We start from the raw sequence: 26,703 nt of genomic DNA on the forward strand, positions 1-26,703 counted from the left end.
ATCGACACGTGGGAAAGACTGAAATAAGAGTTGTGTTCTCAGTTTTTCCCCGAGAATGTTGAGATTTTGGCAAGACGTAAATTACAGGAATTGAAACATATTGGCACCATTAAGGACTATGTGAAACAATTTGTCGGGTTGATGTTGGACATAAGAGATATGTCGGAAAATGACAAAGTTTTCTGTTTTGTCGAAGGTCTAAAACTATGGGCAAAGACAAAACCGCATGAATAGAGAATATAGGATCTCCCAGCCGCATATGTGGTGGCCGAATGGTTGTTCGACTTGATGGATGAATCTCAAGAGATGAGGCAACACTCGAGATCCCTTAATAGAGGTGGAAAGGTAATGGTTCGAGCCCATCGAGGAACAGTAGGGGAAAGAGATACACTAATGGGGATGGAAAACCACTTCAACAGGCAACTAGAAATACATGACGGGGGCAGAATCGGTAGAATTTCTATCAGCCTCTTTCCTGTTATATATGCAATGGATAACATAAGGCGAGCAAATGTCCGAAACGAGTAGCCTTTAACACTTTTCAAGCCTCATTAGCCTCAGATTGGAAAGGCAAAGTTGTTCAGGTAGAGGACGAGAATGTACAAGCCGAGGAAGATGAGACCCCTCGAGTCGGGACTCGAAGATTTTTAATTGCCCTCTAGAAGAATACGAGAGAAATAAATAAGCCCCAAAGGGGAAGACTGATATATGTAGATGCTTGGGTCAACCATAGATCGACCAAAAATACCATGGTTGACTTAGGAGCCACCCATAATTTTATGTCTGAAACAGAAGCCAGACGGTTGAATCTCTATTGGGAAGGAGGCGCAGGAAAAATAAAAGGCCTGAACTCTATGGCCTTGTCAATTACAGGAATGACGAAGAGAACAGTCGTGAAGTTGGGGGATTGGAGTGGCCCTGATGATTTCGTGATCATTAAAATGGATGATTTTGACGTGGTGTTGGGGATGAAGTTCTTGCTTGAACATAAGGTAATACCGATACCTCTCGCCAAATGTTTAGTGATCACAGGGTCCATGCTCATCGTTGTGCATGTCGGGATTAAACAACCGAAAGGGATAAAGATGATCTCGGCCCTCTANCTCTCGCCAAATGTTTAGTGATCACAGGGTCCACGCCCACCATTGTGTATGCAAGGATTAAACAGCCGAAAGGGATAAAGATGATCTCGGCCCTCCAGTTGGAGAAGGACCTTACCCACGAGTCAGTCAAAACCACGGAAAAAAGACACCTCAAGACATTCTGTGTGTCTTAGAAAAGTGTTGTGTTTTTTAGCCGGACAGTTCACCCAATCCCTGCCTCCAAATAGAAGGAGAAGAAGAAGAAGGAAGCCTAGACACTGAGAGTTCCTAACAGTGGCCAGGGTTCAGGTAAACTTGTGCCTAGGACAGTTTTGAAGTCGAAGACAAAGAGAACGTTGCCTCATGAGCAGCTTTAAAGGACCGGGGGAAGTCATCGAAAGGGTTGGAAAAGCCTTTTATCGGGTACAGTTACCATCGTTGATGGAGATTCATCCTGTCATCTACATAAGTAGACTGAAACCCTGTCATCCTAACCATGCTGAAGAGCCATGTAGGGTGGTAACCCGTCCGACTAGCACAACAAAGAAAATGAGAAGAAGTCAATGAGAGACTTGTTGAGAGAAGCGACAGAGTTGGAAGACCAAGACCAAGCTGAGAAGAGTTCTTGGAGAGGTGGAAAAGCCTCAAAGACAGAGAAGTTCGTTGAGAGCGCGCAGAAGACCTCAAGGCAACTACTTAACAATTTGTTGAGTTCGAGTAGAGTTGGTTAATGGGGACGTCAACCAATTGAGTGGGGGAGAATGTCACGGTCATGCTTGTCCAAAGCGTGTTGCCCATGGCCGCATGTCCGCTTCCACCCTTTTTTACTATGCTTTCATCTTATGTATTTCCTTTTACTAGGTAGTTTACTTTCTATGTACTTTTCTTAGTGTGTGACCGATCGCCCATTTCCATATGCAAGGGTGAAAGATGTACTTTTGTTCGGAATGCACTATATGAGAGTAAGACTAATTATCATATCCTCATACCAGTGAGTTGTATGCTATAAAGCTGTGTTGTTGCTTATTGCTTTCTAGCTGTATGACTAATGTTCATTGTTTACATATGCTTTCAAACGTTTGCGAAAATATTTTCCTCTAAACTCGTTTTTCTAAAACCTTTTCTGAAGAACAGGGTTGGAGGTTATTTGAAACGCCCATTGTGCCATCGGCTATTCGGATTTGGATTGGCTGACTTGTTCGAGGGCGAGAACAAGTGCCGCACAATCGTCTCGAGACCCTTAAGAAGGCGCGATTATGACATATAGCATGTGAATCATTACTAGTCAGCTTAAGCTTTTGGGTCACCCGGAACATATACGAAAAACTTAGAAAAAGTCTAAAAATATACACACACCTAATTGAAATGTGATTAGATTGCTTCGCGATGCACAAGTACATAAGCTAATAAATTGTTATAGCAAGTAGTTGGATCATATAGTCTCGACTTACCATAAAGATAACATTCTCAATATCAATTTTCGTCGAATTAAGTTTCATTTATCACTAAGGATGGAAAAAAAATATTATTCGTTTATGATAAAGTTCACTTTAGGATCAAATGTTTTTAGAAAATTGTGCCAAATGAAATGGAGTATTGCTATTGAAATTGAATAGTACATACAAATAGTCCTAACAAGACGTGATCTCAAGTGGATGTACCCCTCTTTTAAGGAAAAAAAAATGAAAACCAAGATTTGAATTTACTATAAGATGAATATTTGTTGCCCTTTATTAGAATTTACTCCATTTCCATTTATAAGGAAAAGAACAATGTAAAAGCAATCCAACTTTGGATCTTTCAGCATACTTTCTATTAAAAAAGATTACTTTTTCTGGGAAACTATAGAGATGTGGCTCTGAAACCCTATTGGACTGTTAAGATGAAAGTGAATTTAATTATAAAGAAAATGGGATTGGGAACAACACTTTTGCTAGCTAGTTGCTACAAACATAAATATATTCTTCTACTCCAATATTTGCTTTTAACTTTTCACCAGATTAATAACAATAACCCACTTAAACGAGGCAAACACAAAGACAAGCCCTTTAAATATTTATTACTGTTATAAAAGTGGGCCTTTACTTTTTTCTCCCCTTTAATTTTTGCTTTTATGCTGTTGCCATTGGACCCAAATTAGCATTGGCTTTCATGGCTTCAAATCTTGGCTCCTTGGCCTGAAACTTGACTCCTATGTAGAGCTTCATGTAATCTTCAAACACAAACTTGGGGTACACTTCCTTCTCCTCAGCCTGATCTTTCTCCACTAGCATCGGTGCCGGGAAGATCACGGCATCGCTACCTGGATTGTAGAATGAAGCTATCGACATTCGACCAGTTCCACTCGTCTGAGTTATCACTCTATGCATCACACTTTTGTATCTTCCGTTTGTGATCACCTGCGAAGTTTTACATTACAACTCTTTATATAAGTAATCTATTTAATTCTAGAAAGTTTAAGATCTAAAACTACTATTGTATTTTTTTTTTTAAAAAAAAATGTGAATGTTGTTTGAGTTGTGCCTATCTTTGTATAACTCAGACATTTATCACATAAAAATTTGTCATATGTCAATTTAAAAAAATGATTTTTTTTACTGTATAACAAAAAGAGGGATGTGTGGATAAATGCAGCTTAGGCTATTAATATATGAAATACCTCAAGCTGGTCTCCAAGGTTGACAACAATGGCGTGGCGCATTGGGGGCACGTCGATCCAGTTGCCATCTTTGAGAAGTTGCAGGCCACTAACCTTGTCATCTTGGAAGAGGAGGATGATGCCACCGGCATCGGTGTGGGCTCGGAGACCCTTGATCAGATCTGGCTTGGGACACGGCGGGTAATTGCTCACCTTTGTCCCAAATGTTGGACCTTTTGAACCATAGAAAGCCTTCTTGAGATAACCCTTTTCCAACCCAAGATTCTCACATAGTAGGTCCAATAGCTCCTCAGCAAGATTCTCCAACTTCTTTGCAAATTCCTTCATAATTTTCCTGCCAATCATTCACACGGCACACTTCACGTTAGAAATTATATTGTTAAAGACTCAAACGAAAAGAAAATAATGTATAACTATCGAAAGATTTAAATTTAAAGTGAACAATATCATACTTATACTCCTCGTCGAGATCAGACATCTCAGAAATGTTTGATTCCGGGAGATGTCGTAAGAAAAAGGTGCTTTCCCAATCCATATCATTAACTTCAGCTTGTGCAGCCTCTAAGCCCTTGCTAAGCACAGTCTCTTTAAACCTCTCTTCCATAGACTTCTTGTAATGATCTCTTGTCATCTTCTCCACTGTGTCCAAAAACTTATGTGGGATCCCATGGTTCACCAACTACAAATTAAATTCAAGTCAAACACATACAAACACAAAGGACCAAAATTACAAAGAAAATTAAGAAGAAATACAAATTTGTGATCTCGCCACAAGCTCGAGACATCTCTACTTCCTTCAAGATTATTCCCGCAGTTAAGTCGAGATGTCTCTACTTCCACCAAAGTTCATAGGTTCAAATTCTTGAGGGAGAAAAAAAAAAAAAGGAATGAGAATATATGAAATCACCTCAAAGAAACCCCAATTTTGGCAGGCATCTTCAATTTGCTCCAAGATCTTAGCTCTACCATCACCATTGATGTTTTCCAAGTTGATGATAGGAAAGACAGCCATTTTTTGCAGATAAAAAAAAATTGGTTTGTGTAAAGGGAAAAAAAAAAAAAAAACTCTTTGGTTTTGAGTATTGTTTTTGGTTGGTGGTGTGTGTTGGAACAAGTTATAATGAAGGGTATTTATAGAGAAATTGTTTTGGATTGGAAAGTGGGAAGAAATTGATGAAAAAAAGAAGAAGAAGAAGAAGAAATTATTAAAAATGTGATGATAAAATAATGGGCCCATAAATTTTCATGCATGTATGTGGGAAGAGGGGGTGGCTTTGGCTTGTTGAAGACTGAATTTCCTCTTTGGTGAGGATTGGACCCACTTTGATTAGCTTTATGATCTTTAATGTTGGAACAAAATTTGGAGCTATTTTTTGGCTGCCAATGCCATACACCCTAATTCCTTGGTGTCTTCCCATATTGTGATTCAGTAGAAAAAACAAAAAAAAAAAAACAGTACCTATTTTGTACTTACATGACTTCCACATTTTTCTTTATTTTTTGAATCTCACATATAATTCTTACATGCATTTGGTATGTTTTCTTTAAACTCACCTACTTCTAATTTTTCTTCTATTTTCTTTTACCTTTGAAAACATTGCGTGTCAAATAAACGAACCGAGACTTAGATGATTTGTTCACTTAGATTGTAATGCCTTGAGCTCAAGATTTGGAAATCTAGATGGTAGTTGGAATTGTAAATTTCACTCCTTGTTTGGCTTAAAGAATTTGTGGATCTCACTACTAAAAAACACATTAATTTTATACCTTATCAACTCCTTACACCGTGAATTTTAGGAGTTCACAACTTCTTAAACTTCATAACTCTTTAGAGCTCACTATTCTAATCCTTGCACCAAACACTCCTAAAAAATGATGAAATATGTCATCATCCATCGTGATCATTATTTCGATCATTTTGGTGGGACGTTTCATCCCGTGCTTATTTATTTCTTTATATTTTATCTATGTGAATTTTAACTCAATCTCAATTTTAAAGTTTGATAAGCATGAGTGAATGGATAATTCATATTCTAATTTGTTTTCGGTTCTATCCTCTACACTACCTTTATTAAAAAAAAAAAAAACTGAAAATAATATAATTAGAAATTATTCTCCTATATCAATTCTCTCTAGGAATTTTACCAACCTTGTATTCTCTCATCAATCCGATCCCACCTCTTAAAATTTCCCTTTAATTTCTTCTATTTTTTTTTTGTGTGGGTCTCACACCAATTTTCATTTGTGTACTAATGCTAAAGATGAACAAACATCATATCAAATACATTCTATAATTCCTTCTCTCTCAAGTAAAAACTTTTCTCTCGCGATCATTTAGAAGTCTTAAACCTAACCATTCCTATTTGACCACGAAACGAAACGTTTATGCTCTTATCTCATACAAAATTTAAATTGTCTATGTCGGCAGAAATGTCGAAGCTTCAATTTTACAGAAATGTCGATGAAAATATCGATAAAATATATCGATGTTGATGAATATTTCTAAAAAAATTATAAAAACAAAAATAATATTTATTAGTTACAATATATTTACATTAGCGACACTTTGTTGTTCATTGTTTATGTTTCATGGTTCTTTTTAAGATATAATAGAAATTTTGCTTCACTCTTCATACTGATGTCGAATATCTAAATGTGAAAATGTTGACGAAAATTTAATACCATGATCCATCTTATACCACCTAACAACACCATACATTATTTCTTCTCACTTAAAAAGAAAAACTAAAATAGGAGAACTTTCTTTCTAAACATGTGATTCAATCTCTAGCTCATTCCACATCCAAATAGAGTATATTATACAATCCAATATTATCACCACCTTGGACTTCCAATCAAATCTCATTTTGGTACACTTCATCCTCATCTCACACGTGGTTTATTAAGGGTTGCTTCAAACTCAAGAGATGACACGTTTTAAAAAAGAAAACGCTAGAGACTTGAGTTTTGGATCGACTAATCGAGCTATAGAATTTCACCAAAAGGGAAAATAACCAACGGCCATACTCATCCTGACATGTCGGTGTTTCATGTAACCTCAAGTAGAAGTTAAAGGAACAACTTCGTTTTGACGACACCAAGGGGAGGTGAGTAAGTAATCCAAAGTTTACATATCTAGTTGAATTAAATACTCCTTGATACTAAGTTAGGCATGAATGTCTTCAACTTGGTACCACATCGGTGTAAGTACTCTCACACATAGACGAATGTAGGTTGGATTCAGTAACAAGAAATTGAGTGAATTTTGTAGGGATAAACTATAGAGTGATAATGATTAGAAGTTTGATATAAATGGGTTTGGCATGCAGAAGTGTTTTGTATGGTGTGGACAGCTTAGGCCATTCCCATAAGGAGTGTTAGTGCGGTTGTTGTCATCAAACATGCCATGTCACTCATTTATATGCTAAGTCCCTAACACATTAACCCCTTCTTCACACCATTTACTCTTTTACATACAAAAACATTCTCTCTCAACTTTTTGTTTCAAAATTCTTTATTAATATTACTTTTCCTCTTCTTTCGAGATTTTGTGCCACTTGTCTTTTAACCCACTCACCTTTTTTTCTTTTTCTTTTTCTTTTTTCTTTTTTCCTTTTTTAATCACAAACTTTGCTCACTGCATTTTAACAAGTTTTTTTAACTTTAAATCATGTGTCACAAAATAGATTTGAGTTTTCAATTTCTTTTTTTTCTTTGTTTCTAATCCATCATTTACCTAATTAAATCTATATACCTACTCTAGACACAATTGAAAATTTAACATCCTCTATTATTAGACATGGAATTAAATTTAACTTTTTTTTTAAACGATACATATCCGTTAATGTTTATTTAAATATCTTAAGAGAATAATAACCTATTAAACACAGATTTGAGATATTTTTAAAATTCATAGACTAGATATAAATTTAAAAGTTTAGTAACTGACGATGGAAAAGGATAAATTAAATAACATATCGAAAATGACTTCGCAAACAAAATATACTCGAACTTAACTTTGGAGATCAATTTGTTTGTCTAAAGGGAGCTTGAATGTTTTTATTGCCTAACGAGATGTGGGGTAGGGAAATTGAGCCTCTAATCTTGAAATCTGTTGTATGAATTTATGTTAGTTGAATTGAATTTTTTTTTTCTCCACTCTTTATCTTAAATTATAAATTATCATTTACTTGCATTTTTTCTTTTTTTTTGGGTTCATTCCAATCAACTAAAAACAAATTAGCTTTGATATTGATAAGGACAAATACCAATTGTATTGATAATTTCTCAAATTTCATTTTACAAAAAAGCAGTAGGTTGATTAGCATGTCATAAATGTGATTTTTTTAGTATATAATATATGGTTTGGAAGGATGAAATGTACCAATTTTTTTTTAATTCATTTTCATAAATATTATCCATATTGATCTCACGGTTGACATTCAACACACATATATAATATATATGAAGAATAATTTGGTTTTTTCTCAGAGATTCGATGATTTAAAATTGGGTTTTAATCAAATTGAATATATTAAAAAGTTTGTTTGAATTTTAATGGCTGCTGATACCCAAAATCCAATCTTTTACCAAAATTTCTTGGCTACATATGGCTGCAACAAGGATGGCTGTTCGGATATATACAAAATCATGGCGAGTATATATTAATTTAAGCTACAACCTTATTATATATTTTAACCTAATGTTCATAATGTTCATCATCAAATATGTTTGTATGCTATGGGTAGCTACCTTATTATCTTTATGTAACAAAAAAAAGAAAAAAAAAAACTATGTTTTTAATCCTTAGGTAATATTCAAACTCGATCTTAAGTATTCAAAACTAACATTTTTTTTTATCATTGAAATGTGAATTTAATTTCTATTTGGGTACTTGAGGTCTCAAAAAATAAAATGTTTTGTCCTCAATTTAGTTTAAGAAACACCCGTTTAAAAAGTAAATATAAACAAGATTGATTAGCATATGTTAACTTCATCATTTTGTTTGATTTTATGAATATTCACTCTCTAGTACTCAAAGGATTTATTTAGAAACCAATTTCAAAATCTCAAGGACCAATTAAGGATTAAGTTGAATTTAATTTTTGAGATCTTACATATCACTTTTGAAACTCCAAAGACTAAATTGAATCTTGTTACGTAATCGACAATTAAAGAATATAAAAACGTAAAAAAGTATCAACACACAGATATACATGGTTCAGTAATAGTGTATTAGTTACATTCACGAAGCAAAGGAAGAACGATATTATTAGAGAAAATATTTTCTGAATAACAAAAAAAAAAAAAAATCAGCGCCTCTAAGGTCATAATCGTAAATAACTACAAATAAATAAATATGCTAAATACGAATTATGAATAGGTTTCGGGGGCGATGTCCTCGAACTCCACCAGGACATGCTGTCCTTGGACCTCGATTTGCTGATCGGGCAGCGAGACTCCCGTATTTGATTGTTTGAAGCACCAACAAACAAATTCAAGACATTCCAACAAAACTAAAATTAAATCTCAAAGATTAAAAAGGTTATATTCAGAACTTATGAACCAGATAGAAATTTAGTTGAAATCTTAAGGACAAAAAATATATTTTATGTCGGACAAAATATATAGAGACAAATATAGATTGGGAAAAAAAAAAGTGATGAATGAAGAAGAAAAAGGGGTTGTCAACATTTATCACCTTTAGGTGAAGCCCTTTGGTATAGTATGGTGGGATGGGATATCTCTTGTTACTTTGAACCTATCAACCACTTAAAGGCCACAAGTTGGAGGTAATGTCTACTCATATGAAATAGAAATCAAATCTCATTTTTGACACAAGAGGAAGTTTTAGGTTTTAACTCTTTTTTCTTCCAAGCTCTCAAGGATATTTGGAAATATTAATTATATGAATCTTCTAGAACGAGAGAAATTACTAATTGGCTTAGATCAATACATAAATTACAAAGTCTTTAATAAAAGAAAAAATGTGGACGTTGATTTAGATTGATTATAAAGAAGAAAAGTCTTTGTGTGTAATTTTTTCAACATATATTCAAGTAATTTGTATGAAATTAATGTTTTTGAGTAAATAAACGATGTCAAACCTATATTATACTATAATTTCTATTCGCTATAATTATTATTGACTTAAAAGAGAGTAGATTTTTATATTAAGAGATTGATTAAGGAGTTTGAAAATTTTCAACGTATAATAAATATGAGATTAAATTTTTTTTGGCATTTTTTTGACTGAGCCATGGCTAATAGTGGGAAATTTCACCAAAACATCAAAAAAAGTTTAGGACTAGATGCATATAGAGTGAGTTTTTTTTAAAAAATTAATTTAAAAAAAAAAACACGAAAAAGGAATGAGTTCTGATAATGATCGAACAACTTTTGATTAAAACGTTTGAATATGTCTAAATACAGAGCTTTTATCTTTTGAGAAGTTATAAAAAGTTGCAATATTTGAAATGTCCCATAACAAGGCAAATCATATATTTAGATTGTCCACCAAAATATGTTTATATCTCTATCTCATCCTCCACTTTAAGAATACACCATTTTAAATCTTAATAACTATTATTCTTTTTTACTTCTTTAATTAATATGTATAATTATTCTATCTTAAATGGATTACATTTACAAAACTTTTAATTAAGATTATTATAATCATATGATAATTCATACGTATATTCGTTTTCTCGAAGTCTGAAGTTCAAATTTACATATTCCTACAATGGTTATGTAGTAGAAAATTGAAATATGTGGAGATTGGAGTTGTTATGTTGTTCTTTATAACTTGCCGAAATCCTATAATATATAAGTGAACACCCATGATCATATAAAACTACATTTTTTTCTTAGTTTTACGTACATCCGTAATGATGTGTCCTTTGTTATCGATAAGAGGTGAGTCTTGATCATATTTTGGGGTTGTTATAGTGCATAATAGGAACCGTTGCTCTATGATTGAAAGAGATTTTGATGAACTCTCCCTCTAAAAACTCTTCGAGTACGGGTTATTCTTTTACTATTTTGTGAGGGTGTGATTTGTTGAGTTGTAGAACTATTAGATGTTCGGAGAGGTCTGAAGGAGGTTATTATCAAGTTTATTGTGTAATTATTAGTTTATTATGTAATTCGTTTGAATTTCGAGTCCATTCTTATAGCTAGTCGATGACTCTTTTTGCAAGCTTGTTTTTTTTATGCCTTTCTAAGTTCTTTTATTTTTCTCAATGAATTTTTTTTTTTTTTTTTTTTGGCTAAAGAGCCTTCTACTAACCATAATCCTTCTAGAGATTAGGAGAAATATTGTTTACTCATACTTAGTAAGTATAAGAAATTCAAGGTTATGCGATGTTTATATAGTCTTAAATATCGATCGATTTCATAAGTTGAAATTCATATTATAATAAAGCATGGAATTGTCAATTCTATACCAAAAAAATTACTAGAGACTTGATTTCTTAATTTCATGTCATACATGTTTAGCTATTAACATGTGTCAACTATGAATTATATAATTTAACATTTAGAGACCTATTAGAATTATTTTGAAGTACAAAAATTAAATGGCCAACTTAGAAAGTCAATCTAAATGTAGTTTAGACAGTGTTGAAATTTAATCACCCACTCTAAATTGGTTTAACTGAAAAAAAATGTTACTTTCAAAGTTGAAGGACCTTAATCTAAGATTTTAATTCATATCAAGAGTAAAAAGCCTAAATTTTATACAATTTTAAAGCAAGGCCTTCAAATATATAACCTAGGATATTTGTAATACATAGTAGAATAAGAGAAAAAAAAATCTAAAAATGCAAATATGGATGAGTTGACTAATCAATTTTTTAATTTCTTTTTAATTTTCAATTTCGTCCTCCATGGTCTTATTTTGATGTGCACCTTTTATTTTTTCTTTTCTTTCTTTTCCTTCTTTTTTCCTTTCTTTTTCTTTCCTTTCTTTTTTAATTTCTTTCACATCCTTCTCTTTTTCTTTCTTTTTCTTTTTCTTTTTTAATTTTATTTTATTTTCTTTCTTCGGTTTTTATTTATTTATTTATTTTTAAAATTTTCTTTCTTTGGTTCTTGCTTATTCTTTTTTTTTATTTTATTTTTTATTTTCTTTCCTTTCTCCGATTTTTGCTTCTTCCTTTTTCTTTTTTTATTATCTTATTTTAGTTTCTTTCTTCGATTTTTTGCTTCTTCCATTTCTTTTTCTTTTTAAAATTTTTCTTTTATTTTTCTGGTTTTTACTCCATTTTTTCTATTTAATTTTATTTTCTTTCTTCAGTTTTTGCTTATTCTCTTTCTCTTATTTTTAAAATTTTTCTTTCCTTTATTTGAATTTTTTGCTTCCATTTTTTTTCACAAGAATTATGAAGCTGAGTTTTGTACCAAAGACTTGAAACTACTCAATTAGACTTAACACCAACAAGCTAATCATCAAGTTTGATTATTATAACAAATAATAAATATAAATAGCAAATGAAAGTCTATAAGTGATAGTCACTAATATTTTCTATCATTGATAGCTTAATCTTTGATTATATTTTTATAGTTAATAGCCACTTATAGAAATCTATCATTGATAGCCAACTTAGTGAATTTAATTAATAAAGTTGGATCTCAAACTAAAATGTAAGTGGAATGCCTAGAAGTTATCACTAATAGCTATCATTGATAGCCAACTTAGTGAATTTAATTAATAAAGTTGGATCTCAAACTAAAATGTAAGTGGAATGCCTAGAAGTTATTGCTAATAGCATGTTTATCAGTGATAGAAGCTATCATCGAAAAGAAGAGGGGCTTATAAATATTTGGGAAGGACAAGAAAGAGCAAAAACGTGTTCAGTGACTATGATTGATAGAAGCTACTACTGATAGCATGTTACTAGTGATAGAAGCTAATTCTAATAGCATGTTATCGATGATAAAAGCTATACGATAACATGTTATCGGTGATAGAAGCTATCCAATAGTACGTTATCGGTGATAGAAGCTATCCGATAGTACATTATCGGTAATAGAAGCTACTACTGATAGCACGTTATCGGTGATAGAGAACTATCACTGATAGCATGATATCAGTGAGATCATTGATAACATCTTATTAGTGATATTATCAGTGAAAGAAGCTATCACTGATAACCATAATATGAGTGATGTTAGTGATATCGGTGATAAAACTTAGGTGATATCTATATATCGAGTTTCTTTCAAAGGTGATAACCAGTTATAGAAGTCTATCATTGATAGCCATAAGTGTTAATATTTTAAGGTTGATTCTAATTGATGAAAGCCTATCAGTGATAGCAATTGATAGCTGCCATTAGTGATTAGCTACTGTGGTAATCAAAGTTGATCACTATTTATAAATCTATCATTGATAGCCATTGATAGTCTTAAGTATTAATATTTCAAGGTTGATTCCAATTGATGAAAGTAAATCAATGATAGCTACTGATAATTGATAGCAAATTAAAAGCTAATATTTCAAGATTGTATTATTTTTTCTCAAACTGAAAGTTATCGCTGATAGCAACTATCATCGATAGCAATTGATAGAAGCTATCAGTGATAGGAGCTGATAGCAGCTATCAATGGCTATCACTGATAGTTGCTATTAGTGATAACTTTTAATTTGAGAAAACTGGGAAGATGCGAGCAAAATGGTGGCTAGACATGGATTTTTTAGTCTTTTACCATTTTTTGATCTATATATGCAATTATTTTATCCTTGTAGTACATATTCTATTATTTTAGACTTGAATTATATTTATGCAATTAGCCCTATAACCTATTGAGGTAGACTTTTAGGTTTAGGATTTGTCCAACACACTTCAGTATCTAAATCAATGGAGGGTTATAAACTAAGCACCATTTGTCAAAAGTAAGCATAACTTCCTGATAATTACATGTACCTTTTTTTTTTTAAGTCGAAAGTTCAAATTCTCATGCCTCATTTATTTTTGCTTGACTATATCTACTTTGCAGACCCGCTCTAAATAGAGTGAGAATTCTCCTATTAAACGGAGAATGAGGGAGAAAGCAAGAAGAGTTTTCTCCCCGTTGATTAAACAAGTATGGGGACAAGGATTATACTCTGTCTCCAACCCCGCCGTGTCCTATTTAATATATTATTATTGCTATCTAAGAAAGTTATGTTATCTACAAAGTTATATTTGTACTTATCTCAAATAGATACAAAATACAAATACAACAATAGATGCTAAAAGTGTTGAATTTTTTTTTTTTTTCGAGGATCTTGAAACTTTCCCTGCAAAATTAATCGTCTTCTCTTTTACCCAAAATATACATTCTCTAATTCTAGCTAAGCTCTAAACAGATAGCTCTCGAACATCTTAGAATCTTAGCAGCACGGTTATTGTGCAAGTGTTTCAACTCTTACTCATCGTCTTTAGTTTGAAATGACGCTAAGGAAATCAAGTGTGATTGAGAAGTTGTGCAAACCAAAATTCTAACATCAACATATCCTAATCCTGACAAGATCCAATCTTTACAAGAATTTTAATAGCATAATATTCTCTTTGTTTACATCAGATTCAATTCAACTAATTATATTCTTTTAAAGAAGAAAAAGAAATGCATGAATCCATATAGCCTTATCCTTCTATCATATCGAAAGGGGAAAAAAATCCAAACCATCGAGAGAATTCACGAAAACGAAAACGAAAACGAAAACGTTGTTTAAAATTTAAAAAATGTCAAGAATCTCAATGATCGAACGGTTGCAAATAGGACACGTGCCTCTGTTGAGCCATAATTCTCTAGAACATACCCTACAGAAGGTGTGTCCACAGGGAATAAAAGCCGCGCCTTTACTCCTTTCCATGCACACGCAGCACATCCAATCACTGTTATTCTCAATCTCCTTTCTTTTTGTTTTCCAATCCCCACCGTCCATTTCTTCAAACAATCTCATCAGTGATTTCACATCACCGGCGCCTGTGGGGCCTCCTTCATCAGTCCTCAAATTTCTCTCCGCTGCCAGAGCCATCGCCAAGTTCATACCGGAAGCTGCAGAGCTCCGAGCCCCATCTTCTCTATGGCTGCGGCTACTTCCATGGCGGCTTAAGCTAAACCCTTCAATCATTGTCAAAGTTGACGACGTTGGACTCCATGAACCTCCACAGCACCCCATCCCCTTCAATCCTAGCCGTTGCTTCAAATTAGCCCATCTCCGCCCTCGATTTGGCCGCTCCATTTTCTCCTCAAATTTCGCCTATCAACCGGTCTGACTCAAAAAAAAAAAAAAAAAAAAAAAACCAGAAAGGAATTCTGGTGAGAAATGAAACAGAGAAGGTAGCAAATCAGAGATACCCAGAAAGAAGAATGCCTCAAATAATGCCGTTTGAGATCAAAGAACAAGGAAAATCAGTAAAGGAAAAGTGGGTTTGTAATGAAAGAGAGAGTTATCTTACTAACCAGTTTTGGGTTCTGTAAATCTTCAGGGATAGGACTTCATTAACTAAGCTGAAAGAAGTCCGCCATGGCTGAGTGGTGGTGAAGAAGGGAGAAACTGGGAAGTCGAATGAAGGGCCATGCCATGTCCGCCATTCATTCCATTTCCATATCTGAACTGAAGAAGAAGTTGGGTCTAAGGAAAGTTTGTGTAGTTGAATTGAATAAGCTGATTGATCAAAGACTTTGTGGTTGGCATTGGAGTGGAGGGGGGAGCGCCGCAGCAGGCAATGAAGAGAGAGTAAAGCAATAAACGTGCAGGCATCGATCTCGATCTATATGGAAAAGGGGACCCGCCATGTTTGATTTCTCTGTTGACAATTGACATTTCTCTCTCTAACTCTAACTCTTATCTCTACCACTAACAAAGACTTCAGGTGGGTTGGAAAGTACCTAATTCAAATTAGTGCCTCTATATGAGCGGGAAACCGTAGACCTATGCGCCATTCAAGCTACCCATTTCTGGTGAGAACACACCATTTACTCTTCTAAGCCTGTAATAGATAGAAATAGTGTATATGTATGGTTTTAATGCACATACTCATCATTCCAAACCAATCCTTGTGTCTTCGACCAAAATGTTAGAGATTTGAATCCTTTACCTTATTTTTGTTGAACTAAAAAAGGAAAGCCCACCATCCCAAACCGCATAATCTCAAGTATCTAAATCCTGCGATAAATGATTGTTAATACAGAATAATTTTTGGGGTAGTTGACACATGAACAGATGATAGTGTTGGGTGGTGATCATCATCTCTCTCATTTAAAGCTTAAACCCTTTCAAACACAAATCTACTTCTGGGAGGAAAAAAAAAAAGAATCTTGAAGTGACACCTTCTAGATATTACAAGGGGTCTTATTTGAACATCAAAATCATGTACTCATATAAAGAAGTGATGTTCTCAGACGAACATGATAGTTCATATGAACTTGGAATGGTCAAAATGAAATCCTTGAAAACTACGGTTGTGCTACTTTTTCTACTTTAAGGAGCTCTTCCTATCTCGGGATAGATTAATAAAGGCCAGGTAAACTTGGAAGGGTTAGACCACTTCATTTTTAATTGGGGCCAGTGTGCAAGCTAGTTACTATAACTATAATCATGGCAATTTTCTGCTCCTTTGCGGCGAGAGTTAATTCAAATAAAAGAAGAAAAAAGCCAATAAATCCGGCACGTTTCTTCTCCTTCCTACTTAATTTGAGGGGGTTGGTTTCCGGCCCACCTTTTGTCCAAAAAGTTGAAATCGGGCATAATGAAATAAAGATGAACAGTGACTCCAAAAAAGCTGTTTCTTTACACTCATTTCAAGTAATTTGATTTCTATGGAAATGTAAATGAATATTCAAAAAATCCCATATTGATCTTTTACCCACCTTCCCAAGAAAAGGTTGTTACTTTACACTCTTATTATGCCCCCATTATCAATCAGTCTACAAATATATCAATCTACGATTCTAAGAAATTCTTGAATACACAGAAATTTCAATGAAAACCTTCCTTCTTCAAAAATTGAATAAATACTCCACATGTTAGTATAACAGCTGCGCCTGGAAGCTCAGTTCCTGCAATTAAACCAGTTTTTCAACAGTAATTAGACTCGTCACAAGTGAAACTGATGACACTGAGGTTATACTGATACAATTGGCACCAATGAAGGAACATTGGTCACTAAGCTCCGTGATCCATATATATCCCAAATTAATCGTGGATAATATTTACTAATGTAGAACTAATTTTGGTTTTGAAAAGAGGGAAGACGATCTAATTAGAGAGTGATCACGTGCCATATGAGAAATCAAGGAAGGAGGCTCTAACCTTATATTGAAATTATCGAGTCAGTCCCTAAATCTACCCGTACCTGTATGCCAACAAGAAACTCCGAATTAACAAAAAAACAGCGTGCTCAGATAGTAAAGTTTTGAGTAATATCCTTATACGGTGTAGTAAATAATGCTCCGCATTATTGGAAGCCCCATTTTCACGCAAGAGAACAAGTGAAAACCAAAGTGACTTCTACAAATACTCGAGACTCTGTTCCATATGCATAGAATTCTTTTAGTAAGAAACCGAGCTTTCCCATATACATATAATTCAAATTCCACCATTATGCACAAGAAACGATCAAGGAAGAGGAATTGTTCAAACTGAATGTATGATCATAGGTAGGCGAAACTCCACCATAACCAATGTGTTCATATATATATATATATATATATATATCAGCTATATATGACAGTGGACAATCTCCAAACCCAAAAAAGAAAACAAAATAGTTGTAAGAAACTACACTAAAAACGCGAAGCACAACAGTAATTTCTTCATGGAATGAGCAACTTACATTTCTGTATTTGAAACCCCAAGTGTAACATCCTGCCCTCTTCTGAATATGCCATTGTCAAAGAAAACCTGAAAGAAAATGACCGCCATTTTGAAAATAAAATTATTGATCAAAGGCACAACATATTTCAAATGTACAAACAAATCAGTTTCACAACAATTGAGAGGAAAAAGGAATTTCGTCTAATTCCAATTAATGAGAATGAATCTCTCTTAAATACATACTGAAGTCACACGTACACACATGCAATGTTACAATAAATGGAAACAACAAATAATAAAATGGAATAACAGTAAACACATATACTGTAATACTCAGATATACCAAAGAAGGAGTACACTAGTTGTTTCCCTTGAACTTGATCTAGAGCCAAGTTGTAATCCAGACAGAAATGTTTGTGGTTAGGTTGAAACCTTGGGGACATTTAAGGAAGTTATTAAATTATCTTACAAGTTTCACAATGATCGATATTTAGGAGCATGTTGTTACCTTAGTAAGTTAGTCCAAACATTCCCAGTTATGGAAGAAAGAAAGAAATGAGGAAAGGAAAGAAAGGGAAAAAACTTGAAGACAATTCCATGCAAGTTTGCCGTGGTTAACAGACTCAATTCAGTTCGTGGAAAAAGTTTAAATTGAGAGCTCTTCTCGATTCTTATTTCGTCGTTTTTTTTCCTTCTTCCAATCAATGCAATGCTTATTGCTTCTTCAATATCTCTTCCCTTGGCAAGGTGGAACCAACACTTTTGAAGAAACGAATGATATGGAATGAGAAGTGAATTCTAATACCTCAGAAAAGTCGTTAATGGTCTGGGGCACAAGTGTTGTGATGGTAGGACAGTTTGGTCTATTGATACTAAGTCGAGGTTGTGTGTAAACTATTTCAACTGTCTTTCTCATGCTCCTTTATCAACTCTTTTTTTAGGACAACATTAAAAGTGGGGTGGGAAGATTTGAACCTCTAACCTCTTGTTTAGGACACGTCTTAAAACAATAGAGCTATGCTCATAGTTTCCTTTATAGCTTGCCTTTAGGATGGGTTATGACATTATGTGATAAGACTGACCTAAAATTCAAGTTTTTTCTTGCACTTTTTCTTTGAGAAATTCAAAAACTGGTGAATTCTTGCAATTTAGGAATACATTATATCATTCTTGGTTTTCCTTTGGTTTTCTATTTCCATTCTAATGCGAGATAGCAGTGGTTCAATTATTTATTCAATTCCTGGTGGTCACTAATCTAGAATTTTATATCCTACAAGTTTTCTTGGCATCCAAATATTGTAAGGTAAGACGGGCTGTCCCGTGACATTAGTCGAAGTGCGTGCACTTTGACCCGGTCACTCACAAATAAGAAATATACATCTATATATATATATATATATAATAAGAAATCTAGTTTGATGGAGAGAAATGAAAGAATGTGCACATGCCTAACCTAAAAAAAAAAAAAAAAAAAATCAAAAGCTAACCATGAAATAGATTCCAATCCAAAAGAAGAAGACTGATAATTAGATTACAGAATGGAGGAGAAACTATCGCCCACAAGTAGGTACTAAAACACATAATATTGCAAACCTCACTTGCAAGTTTCTCCAGGCCTGGAAAATCTCCTTATCAAGGGAGGTCTCCAAGCTTCCATGGGTTTCACAACCACCTCCCAACTAACCATATGCAAACCTCCCCCCTCGACCTCCCTTTCATATAAGAAATTCTTCATAATTTTTTCATTGCTTTTGTTCACTGCTACTAGAATTCTAAACATGAAAAGGAAATATGAAGGGATCCCACTTAACACTATTGGATAAGACTAAACCTTCCTCTCGCAGAGAAGAAAGGCCTCCGGAAAAACAGCTGCTTTTAAACATTTTCCAACATAGGATTCCAAAAGGACTCACTCTTACGGATACCCCACAATGGGACCCAGGACAGGTTATGGGAAGGTTTAAATGACAATTTAAGTTACATGTTCATCAACTTTCTTGAATGTTGGCATTTACCTCAATTGAAATGCTTTTATAACTTCTTTGTAACTAACTAGTAGTCTCTGATTCTTGTTTGATAGTTTCATCTTGTAAATGAATATGATGAAGATGCTATGGGGGTGTCAACCTAGTTGAGATGTCCTGGTGCACCTGCTAATTTATAGAGCTCTAGATTATTATGATTATTATCTTGTATCTTTGTATCCTGAGCTTTATACTTTGAGCAATAATCTCTTTTCATTGAGTACCATTTATATATATATATATAAAAGAGTTAATTCCTACTTAAAATAATATTCTCTTTTTTTTTTTCTTTCTTTCTTTCGAGTCCATTTTCCTACTTATAGTTGAGACAAATTTTCTTATTGAGGGTGTCAAAAAAATGAAGCTCAAGAAAGAGGATACTGGGGCAAGGATAAGAGTTTGACTCAAATCATTATTTTGCTAACTGTGCGGTGAGTGCTCACCTTATACCAGGGTCTATTTATATCCCACTTCTAGCATGAGATGGCGATAGCTACGTCCACGTATAATTCTCTGCCAGAGATACTGAAGACGACGTCTGGAACTAAGTTGAAGTTGCTGTTGGACAAGCCTGAAGAATAATAGAAAATTTCCATTTGAATTCATATCATTGTTTCTCCCTTGTATGATAGACAAGAAGGTTCCCTTACCATCGCACTAGACATCTTTGAATCCCTCTAGATATAGGCCGCATGAAGGATGGATCCCGTTGTGCATAAAGCAAACCGACCTTCAGGAGGTGAGAAAGATTACATGGGAGAAAATAGGTGAGTTGATTCAACGCGGTTAGATCTAGATATCAACTGTAGAATAACATGAATAAATTAACTAAATCCTATCCTTTTCTTGGGAAAATAACAAAATTCTATCCTATGCAGTTTGGTTTTCACCATGGTAAAACCTACTCACGGAGCAACGTCAGTTTACTCGCTAATTTTTTAAGAACCATTGTTAGTGCAAACATCCCCATTGAATTAAGATGTTGGAAAACTCACACAAATAGAAGAAAAAATTTACTAGATCAAGGTTAATATTTCAAAGATAGCCGAAGTAGATGGAGTGAACTAACCTAAATTAGGTTTTCAATTTTAAAAAGTAAAAGTAACAAACATTTGCCAAACTAAAGAAAAAAAATACTGTACATTGCGAGAAGTAGGACTTGACTGCTTTGTTGAAAAAGTTGACAGTTAAGAACTTCTATGAAACCAAATAGTATGTGAACCATATCAATCGACTCGCGAATAAGAAAAAATCATTAATGGAAGAAGGCTAACCTCAGCCAATGCAACGGCAGAAGGATCATCAAAGATCTCAAGGCTACAGTCAGCAAGATAGTTAACCTAATAACAAGAGTGCAAAAATTTGAATGAGGAATAAAGACTAAAATAATAGTTTTAGTACAGAGGACCAAAAAAAAAAAAAAAAAAAAACCCAAAAAGGGCCCAAATTAAAATTTGAAAAGGCCCCCCCCCAGGCCCCCCCCCCCCCCAAAAAAAAAAAAGGAAAAAGAAAAAAAGAAAAAACAAACAAACAAACTTAACTAACTAAAATCCCACTAACTTCTTGAGTCAATCAAAGTTTTAATTAAATAAGCTCGTTGTTATCTTCTATCCTATTCTGCACCCCTTCTTTTCTTTTTTAGGTTAAAAGAAACCTTTGGTATCTAAGCTTTAGTTCGAAACAATGTAATCCCTTTACATTGAAATTTGTAAAAATTTAGTCCCTAAACTTTAATAAGTAACAATTGATTCCATATACTGAGGACGTTAAAAAAAAAAAAAAAATTGAGTCCATATACTTTATAATTTGTAACGATTTAATCCCTAGCGTGAAAATTTTTGTAAGATTTAATGAAAAAAATTATACATGTAGATCAATAAACTAATCCAAGATCAAATTTTTTTCTAAACTATAAATAATGAGTTATTACATAATAAAAATTGACACTTAATTTGATGAGATTCTTCATGTAAGGGACTAAATTGTTAAAAATTTGAAGTATAGGGATTAAATTGTTAAAAATTTGAAGTACAGAGATTAAATTGTTACTTATTAGAGTTCAGGAACTAAATTGTTACTTTCACGAGCATTCAAAGACCAAAAGTGTTTTTTTAACATTTTTTTCATTCAATTAAGAATTTATGTTTTAGAATAAATAAATCTGAAATCACATTTAAATCTTTTTTTTTAGTCAACTTTAACATCGAGATTGTTTTAATCTAAAAAATTTCCAATATAAACGTAAGAAACTATATATTACATTTTAACAATGGTTAGATAAAAGATGGTGGCAAGGAAGAATGAATAACGCAATTCTACACCTGCTAAGACGCAAAAAACCTCCCCTGATGCATACATGCAAAATGATTCAAGGGCTATGCAACACATGCAAAATGATTCAAGGGCTATGCAACACAATAGGAAGCATTTACAACTAACAATTTCTGCACCAAAACACAGATAGTTACCCCAAATTCCGCATCCACAAGAGAATGCACAAAATCCATCAGCTGAATCTTTGCCCAGTCCAAACTCAAGCGTGGATCATCACTCTGAGGAGGATGCCTCCAAGGTGCACCAAAGCGTAATTTATCTTTTGAAACCAGTCCATTCCGCACATCGACAACATGCGCTTGCAGGAGTGATAGTGCTCTGTCCATGGCAGGATTTACCACTGTCACCTTAAAATAAAGAAACTTAGGTAGAAGGTCGCTAAACTAAGTTTTGTAAAATTAAAAGAAATAGGTAATACAAAATAGCATGCACACATCATTATAGAAATACTGTCTGAAGAAGAATATGAAAATGAAACAGAGGCATGGACTACTTAAGCTGGTTAATAGGTCCATCCAATACACCAGAAAACACCTCCAAACTTTCGTGCAGGATACTTATAACAGGGACATTAGTGCCTTCTTTGTCTGACTTCATCAAACCCCAATACTTCCAATTCCCAGAAGATGAAAATATGCACAATAACATGCTATTGGAAGAAATTTAACTCAATCGAAATATCTTTTAGCCATACAAAGTATTAGACATCTATTCATTATCTAACAATATACAAATAATGGAGACGATAATGAGAAAGTATGATAAACAGTTAAAGAATAGGCACGCTGTCTTCATGTCCTTACTTGCAAGTATGCCAAGTATGCATCTACTATATCCTCGATTGTGCCAAAATTATGATCCGTTGCCCTATAGTCAATCATAAAGTTTAGTCAATCAAATTCAATATAGAATCAACTTTCCATTTTGTCTGAATCAAAAACACCATATAAGCAGAGAACTGAATCATTTTTAAACAGTTCCAGTGGTTCAGTAACTAGGATGTCTTCAAAGAAGGAATTTCCGAATATACAATGTAACATTTTAAAAAAAAATGAAAAACTAAACTTTCATAGAGCAAATGAAAGACCTTCTGCACATTTTCAGTTAACTTTCTGGTACAAGGATGCATAACACACGAATGAAAACCTTGTTCATTTAGTAGTCAACGAACTTAATTGGAGAACAAACTATGCAACAAGCACAGTAATAGTTACACCAAACATTTCATATTACAGTACCAGTCAGATAAAGCTAGCCACACCATCTATGAGCCCAAGAGCCGACACAGTTTCGAGGTATTGCAGTAATGAGAATAACAATAAAACATCTCATTCTTACGTTTTGTTAAAGTAATTGCCTTGCTTCAGAGCATAAAGCTCAAATAAGTGTCGAGGGTTTGGGCCAAGCACCTCAGCAATCAGCTTCCACTACAATTTAGAGAGAATGAATATAGTCTCGGAATGATTGTAATTCAGGGTAGAGCAGAAGTACATTACATGTATTTTAATGTGAATAACTTGCGAGAAACGAAAAGCAGATTTAAAAAATGCAGATAAGCTTTACAACATTGTTTTTCATACATTCAATCTTCTTCCGTTGGTTTGTTAAATTTAAACCTTTGCATTTCAATTACAGCTCCCTCAAGGAAAGAGTTCTTTACAATTCATAGCAGTTACTAACCTCTGCATTGCTGAAATAATCAGGAACCATATGCAGTTTAGCCTCTTGAGGAGTCCATCCAAAAGTCTGCAGCTCAAACGAACTTGAAAGGATGAGATTTAGAATGATTATTCTAGAACAAGAGATCTCTAAGCATTCCAATGCTTATTTAATCAACGAAGTTAATAAAACAAGACAAAGATGTAATAAGACAAGACAAAGATGTTCCTTCTTTTTCTGTACGTCCGCATCCATTCATTAGTTTCTTTGCTCCGTGCAAGTACTATTTTAGTCTCAAATGCTTAAGTTGTCAGATTGAGGTTGCTCCATTTCTTTATACAAATTCTTAACACTCCCATCTCCATCTGTGATCAAATTTTGTTTTGATTATCAAGCCTCAGAAACAAGACCTTGGTAATCTTGAACTGAACAAGCAGTCGTCGAATTTTAATATTAGGATCTCAATATCACATTAAATTACTACCTATCTCAACCATATTGAACTGTTTTGACACCAGCAACCTAAACCATTAGGCTGGGGTTAACTTATTCATTTGTTAAAAACATAAATAAACAAATAAATAGCATACTGGACAAGATGGCGAAGGCTGGAACTCTTGGATGAAGTGGGCATCTATAATTTGGGCCTAAATTGAGCAAGTCTCGTCAAAGTAGAGGGACCAAAATGGTATTTCATCCATAATTGAATAATGAACATAGTGGGAGTCTTGGAAAAGGGCAAAATGATATAGATATAGAAACAAAGATAAATTAGTTCAACCTTCTCTATACACACAGTACCTCACGTGAGACAAATATATCTGGAAATCCAAAATCCATGTAAGCGCGGTATGAATAGTAGCTGTTCAAGAAGGAGAAGAAGGCAGTAATGAAAAGATTATATTCTATATATGGCATATGAATATGAAGAGTGATTCAAACATAGATAAACCAAAAAAATAGCCAAGTATTTTCATACCATCAACGAAACATTTTCTTATCAATATATATATATATATAGCTAAATATGAAAGCTGAATTCAATTAAAACAAATCAGCTGACCAGAAACAAATACCACAATGTAGATTACTAGGCTGGAGAATCAACCTCATATTAAAGATTTTAAATATACGTTATTTGATAAGCTTTCTCCTAGATACAAATAATTATTTATCATATGATAGGGTATCCAATATTTACATGCTCTAAAGTCCTGACAATTGAAGCAGTGTATATAAGAGAATGCAAGGGTATGCCAGTAACCTTACCTATCAGACGTTACAAGTATAACAGGAAGGCACCTTTCATTTGCCCCAAGAGCAATTATTCTCCAGACTAGGCTGTCATGATACATCGATCCACATACTGATGTATCATCATCTGATAAACTTGCATTTCGTAACACGTCTATATTGTTAATAATTAATTTTGGCTGCCAAGAACATACCAAAAGAAAAGGGTTACAGTCCAATTCCCATACATATCTCATCGTGCTTAACAAAATCACCATTATGAAATTGTACAAGTAATCCCCGTTTCTAAGTCTTGAAGACAAAGTTCCGTCGGGGTTCATTTCCTCTTGAAGATTCGGGTTTTAAAAAGAAATGCCTCTTTATTTAATCAACAAAACGTCTTGGGATTATAGCCTATAATTCACCCCCCTCCCTAAAATGGGGGAGGGGGGGAAGGATCCTTTCTCTTCATCAAGTCAATAATATCGATTAAACTACATCACACTCGAACTGTTTTAAATATGTTTACCTGAAAATGATCGATTTCAGCAGCTTGTGACAGCAATTCTATCAACAAACAAGGCCAATCAGTACAGGAATGTGCCAATGACGGCGAGAAACCACGCGTCCGACTCAAATCAGCAATGGCATTAGCTCGCCACCCTTGCTGAATTTTGATCAACTCCTTAGCCAGTCTCAGCGCCACAATAGCGTCTCTAAAATAAGAAGCTTCTTCGATTGATAAACTCCTCCCTTCCTCACCCAATCCTAAGACCCCATCAACCTCAGCGGCATTACATCGAGCAGATAGTGCAAAAACGGCTTGATCCCACAGAGCCGCGCTTGACGATCTGCGCGAGGCCACACTTTTCGAAGCATTATCCCCCTGAAGTACGCGACGAAGGGCCGTATTCAGGCCGTGCCACTTGTTCATGGTGGTGAATATTTGATGGGATGTTATACTGCCTAGTTTGACGCCCTTTTCAGCCATGGATTCGAGACAAGTTTCCAGTTTAATTCTGCAATTAGACAGAGATGGTGGCGGACAATTCGACCACGATGCCCAGGGAAAGGACTGGCCGTAAATTGGGTGATGATCTTCGATAGTTTCAGCAAAGTCTACATATCCAGATAAGTGAGGGCCTTTGTTCCAATCGGCGAGGAGGCCTGAGAAACATCAGTAATCATGAGATAAAGAATTCGATAGGAAATTAGCTGAAAAAGAAAAGACATTAGAAGAGTTTACGTTCGAGAATGAGAGTGGTTTTGCCGACGCCTCTGGGGCCATGAAGGATCAAAGGCTGAGGGACACGGTGGTGCTGTGAATGATTGTTGAGGACGGTTTCGAGCAATGGCTTTGGTATTATCCTCCATGGTTTTTGCACCATTTTTGGTGGGTGAAGCCTTCTTCAGATCGTTGGCTTCTTGATAATCTATTTTCTGTGTGCTGAGTAAAAACTGATGGAGGTACAACAAGGGTTTAGAGGATAAAGGATAAACGTTTTTTTCTATTTCTTTTTCCCCTTTTGAACCCAAAACCCTCCATTCAAATATGATTTTTTGGATTATATTACTTTACAAACTTATACTATTACGAGTCTCTAAATAGTCCCTCGATTTAGATATTTGATTTTTTTTAAGAGACAACTTAGATATTAGATGGTAAAATATAAACAAATTGAAGAATTTTTTCAATAGATGTCGAATAATATAAGCTCATTTGTAATCCATGGTCTAACCATCCATTGTTCGCTTCAACAATCACTCACGCTCGTGCTTTAGGAAAAACTTCGAGAGACATGAGCACGAGAATATGAGGGAGGAGCACAAACAAGATAGATGAAGAAAGTAACCAACATGATCTAAGGATATCCAACTGAAATGTTTACTATCAACACTCTTGTA

At 34.2% G+C, this 26,703-nt stretch overlaps 3 protein-coding genes across 4 annotated transcripts; all 3 read right to left on the minus strand.

Annotated features, from left to right (window-relative positions):
* Positions 1-2,859: 2,859 nt before the first annotated feature.
* On the minus strand, positions 2,860-4,856 carry LOC120077485 (1-aminocyclopropane-1-carboxylate oxidase 1). The gene is made up of 4 exons (XM_039031378.1): positions 4,649-4,856; positions 4,194-4,420; positions 3,742-4,075; positions 2,860-3,481 (listed from the first exon to the last, which is right to left on the minus strand). The coding sequence occupies exons 1-4, from the start codon at positions 4,751-4,753 to the stop codon at positions 3,194-3,196; spliced, it is 954 nt and encodes a 317-aa protein (XP_038887306.1). The 5' UTR covers positions 4,754-4,856; the 3' UTR covers positions 2,860-3,193.
* Positions 4,857-14,151: 9,295 nt separating this feature from the next.
* Positions 14,152-14,971, minus strand: LOC120077437. The gene is made up of 2 exons (XM_039031317.1): positions 14,623-14,971; positions 14,152-14,246 (listed from the first exon to the last, which is right to left on the minus strand). Exons 1-2 carry the CDS (start codon positions 14,969-14,971, stop codon positions 14,152-14,154), a joined length of 444 nt encoding a protein of 147 aa, XP_038887245.1.
* A 562-nt stretch (positions 14,972-15,533) lies between these two features.
* LOC120077765 lies at positions 15,534-26,318 on the minus strand. 2 transcript variants are annotated; one of them, XM_039031773.1, is made up of 15 exons: positions 26,045-26,317; positions 25,328-25,965; positions 24,835-24,998; positions 24,367-24,427; positions 23,587-23,652; positions 23,245-23,333; positions 22,710-22,773; positions 22,041-22,253; positions 20,847-20,912; positions 20,223-20,302; positions 20,016-20,143; positions 17,568-17,635; positions 17,045-17,087; positions 15,831-16,791; positions 15,534-15,722 (listed from the first exon to the last, which is right to left on the minus strand). In XM_039031773.1, the coding sequence occupies exons 1-11, from the start codon at positions 26,184-26,186 to the stop codon at positions 20,029-20,031; spliced, it is 1,698 nt and encodes a 565-aa protein (XP_038887701.1). In that variant the 5' UTR covers positions 26,187-26,317; the 3' UTR covers positions 15,534-15,722; positions 15,831-16,791; positions 17,045-17,087; positions 17,568-17,635; positions 20,016-20,028. The 2 variants fall into 2 exon arrangements, with proteins under 2 accessions (XP_038887701.1, XP_038887702.1); XM_039031774.1 differs by lacking the exon at positions 17,045-17,087 and having other exon boundaries at positions 26,045-26,318.
* Between the last annotated feature and the right edge of the window lie 385 nt (positions 26,319-26,703).

Source organism: Benincasa hispida, chromosome 5 (genome assembly GCF_009727055.1).
Source record: "Benincasa hispida cultivar B227 chromosome 5, ASM972705v1, whole genome shotgun sequence".
In the NCBI taxonomy this organism is placed as follows: domain Eukaryota; kingdom Viridiplantae; phylum Streptophyta; class Magnoliopsida; order Cucurbitales; family Cucurbitaceae; genus Benincasa; species Benincasa hispida.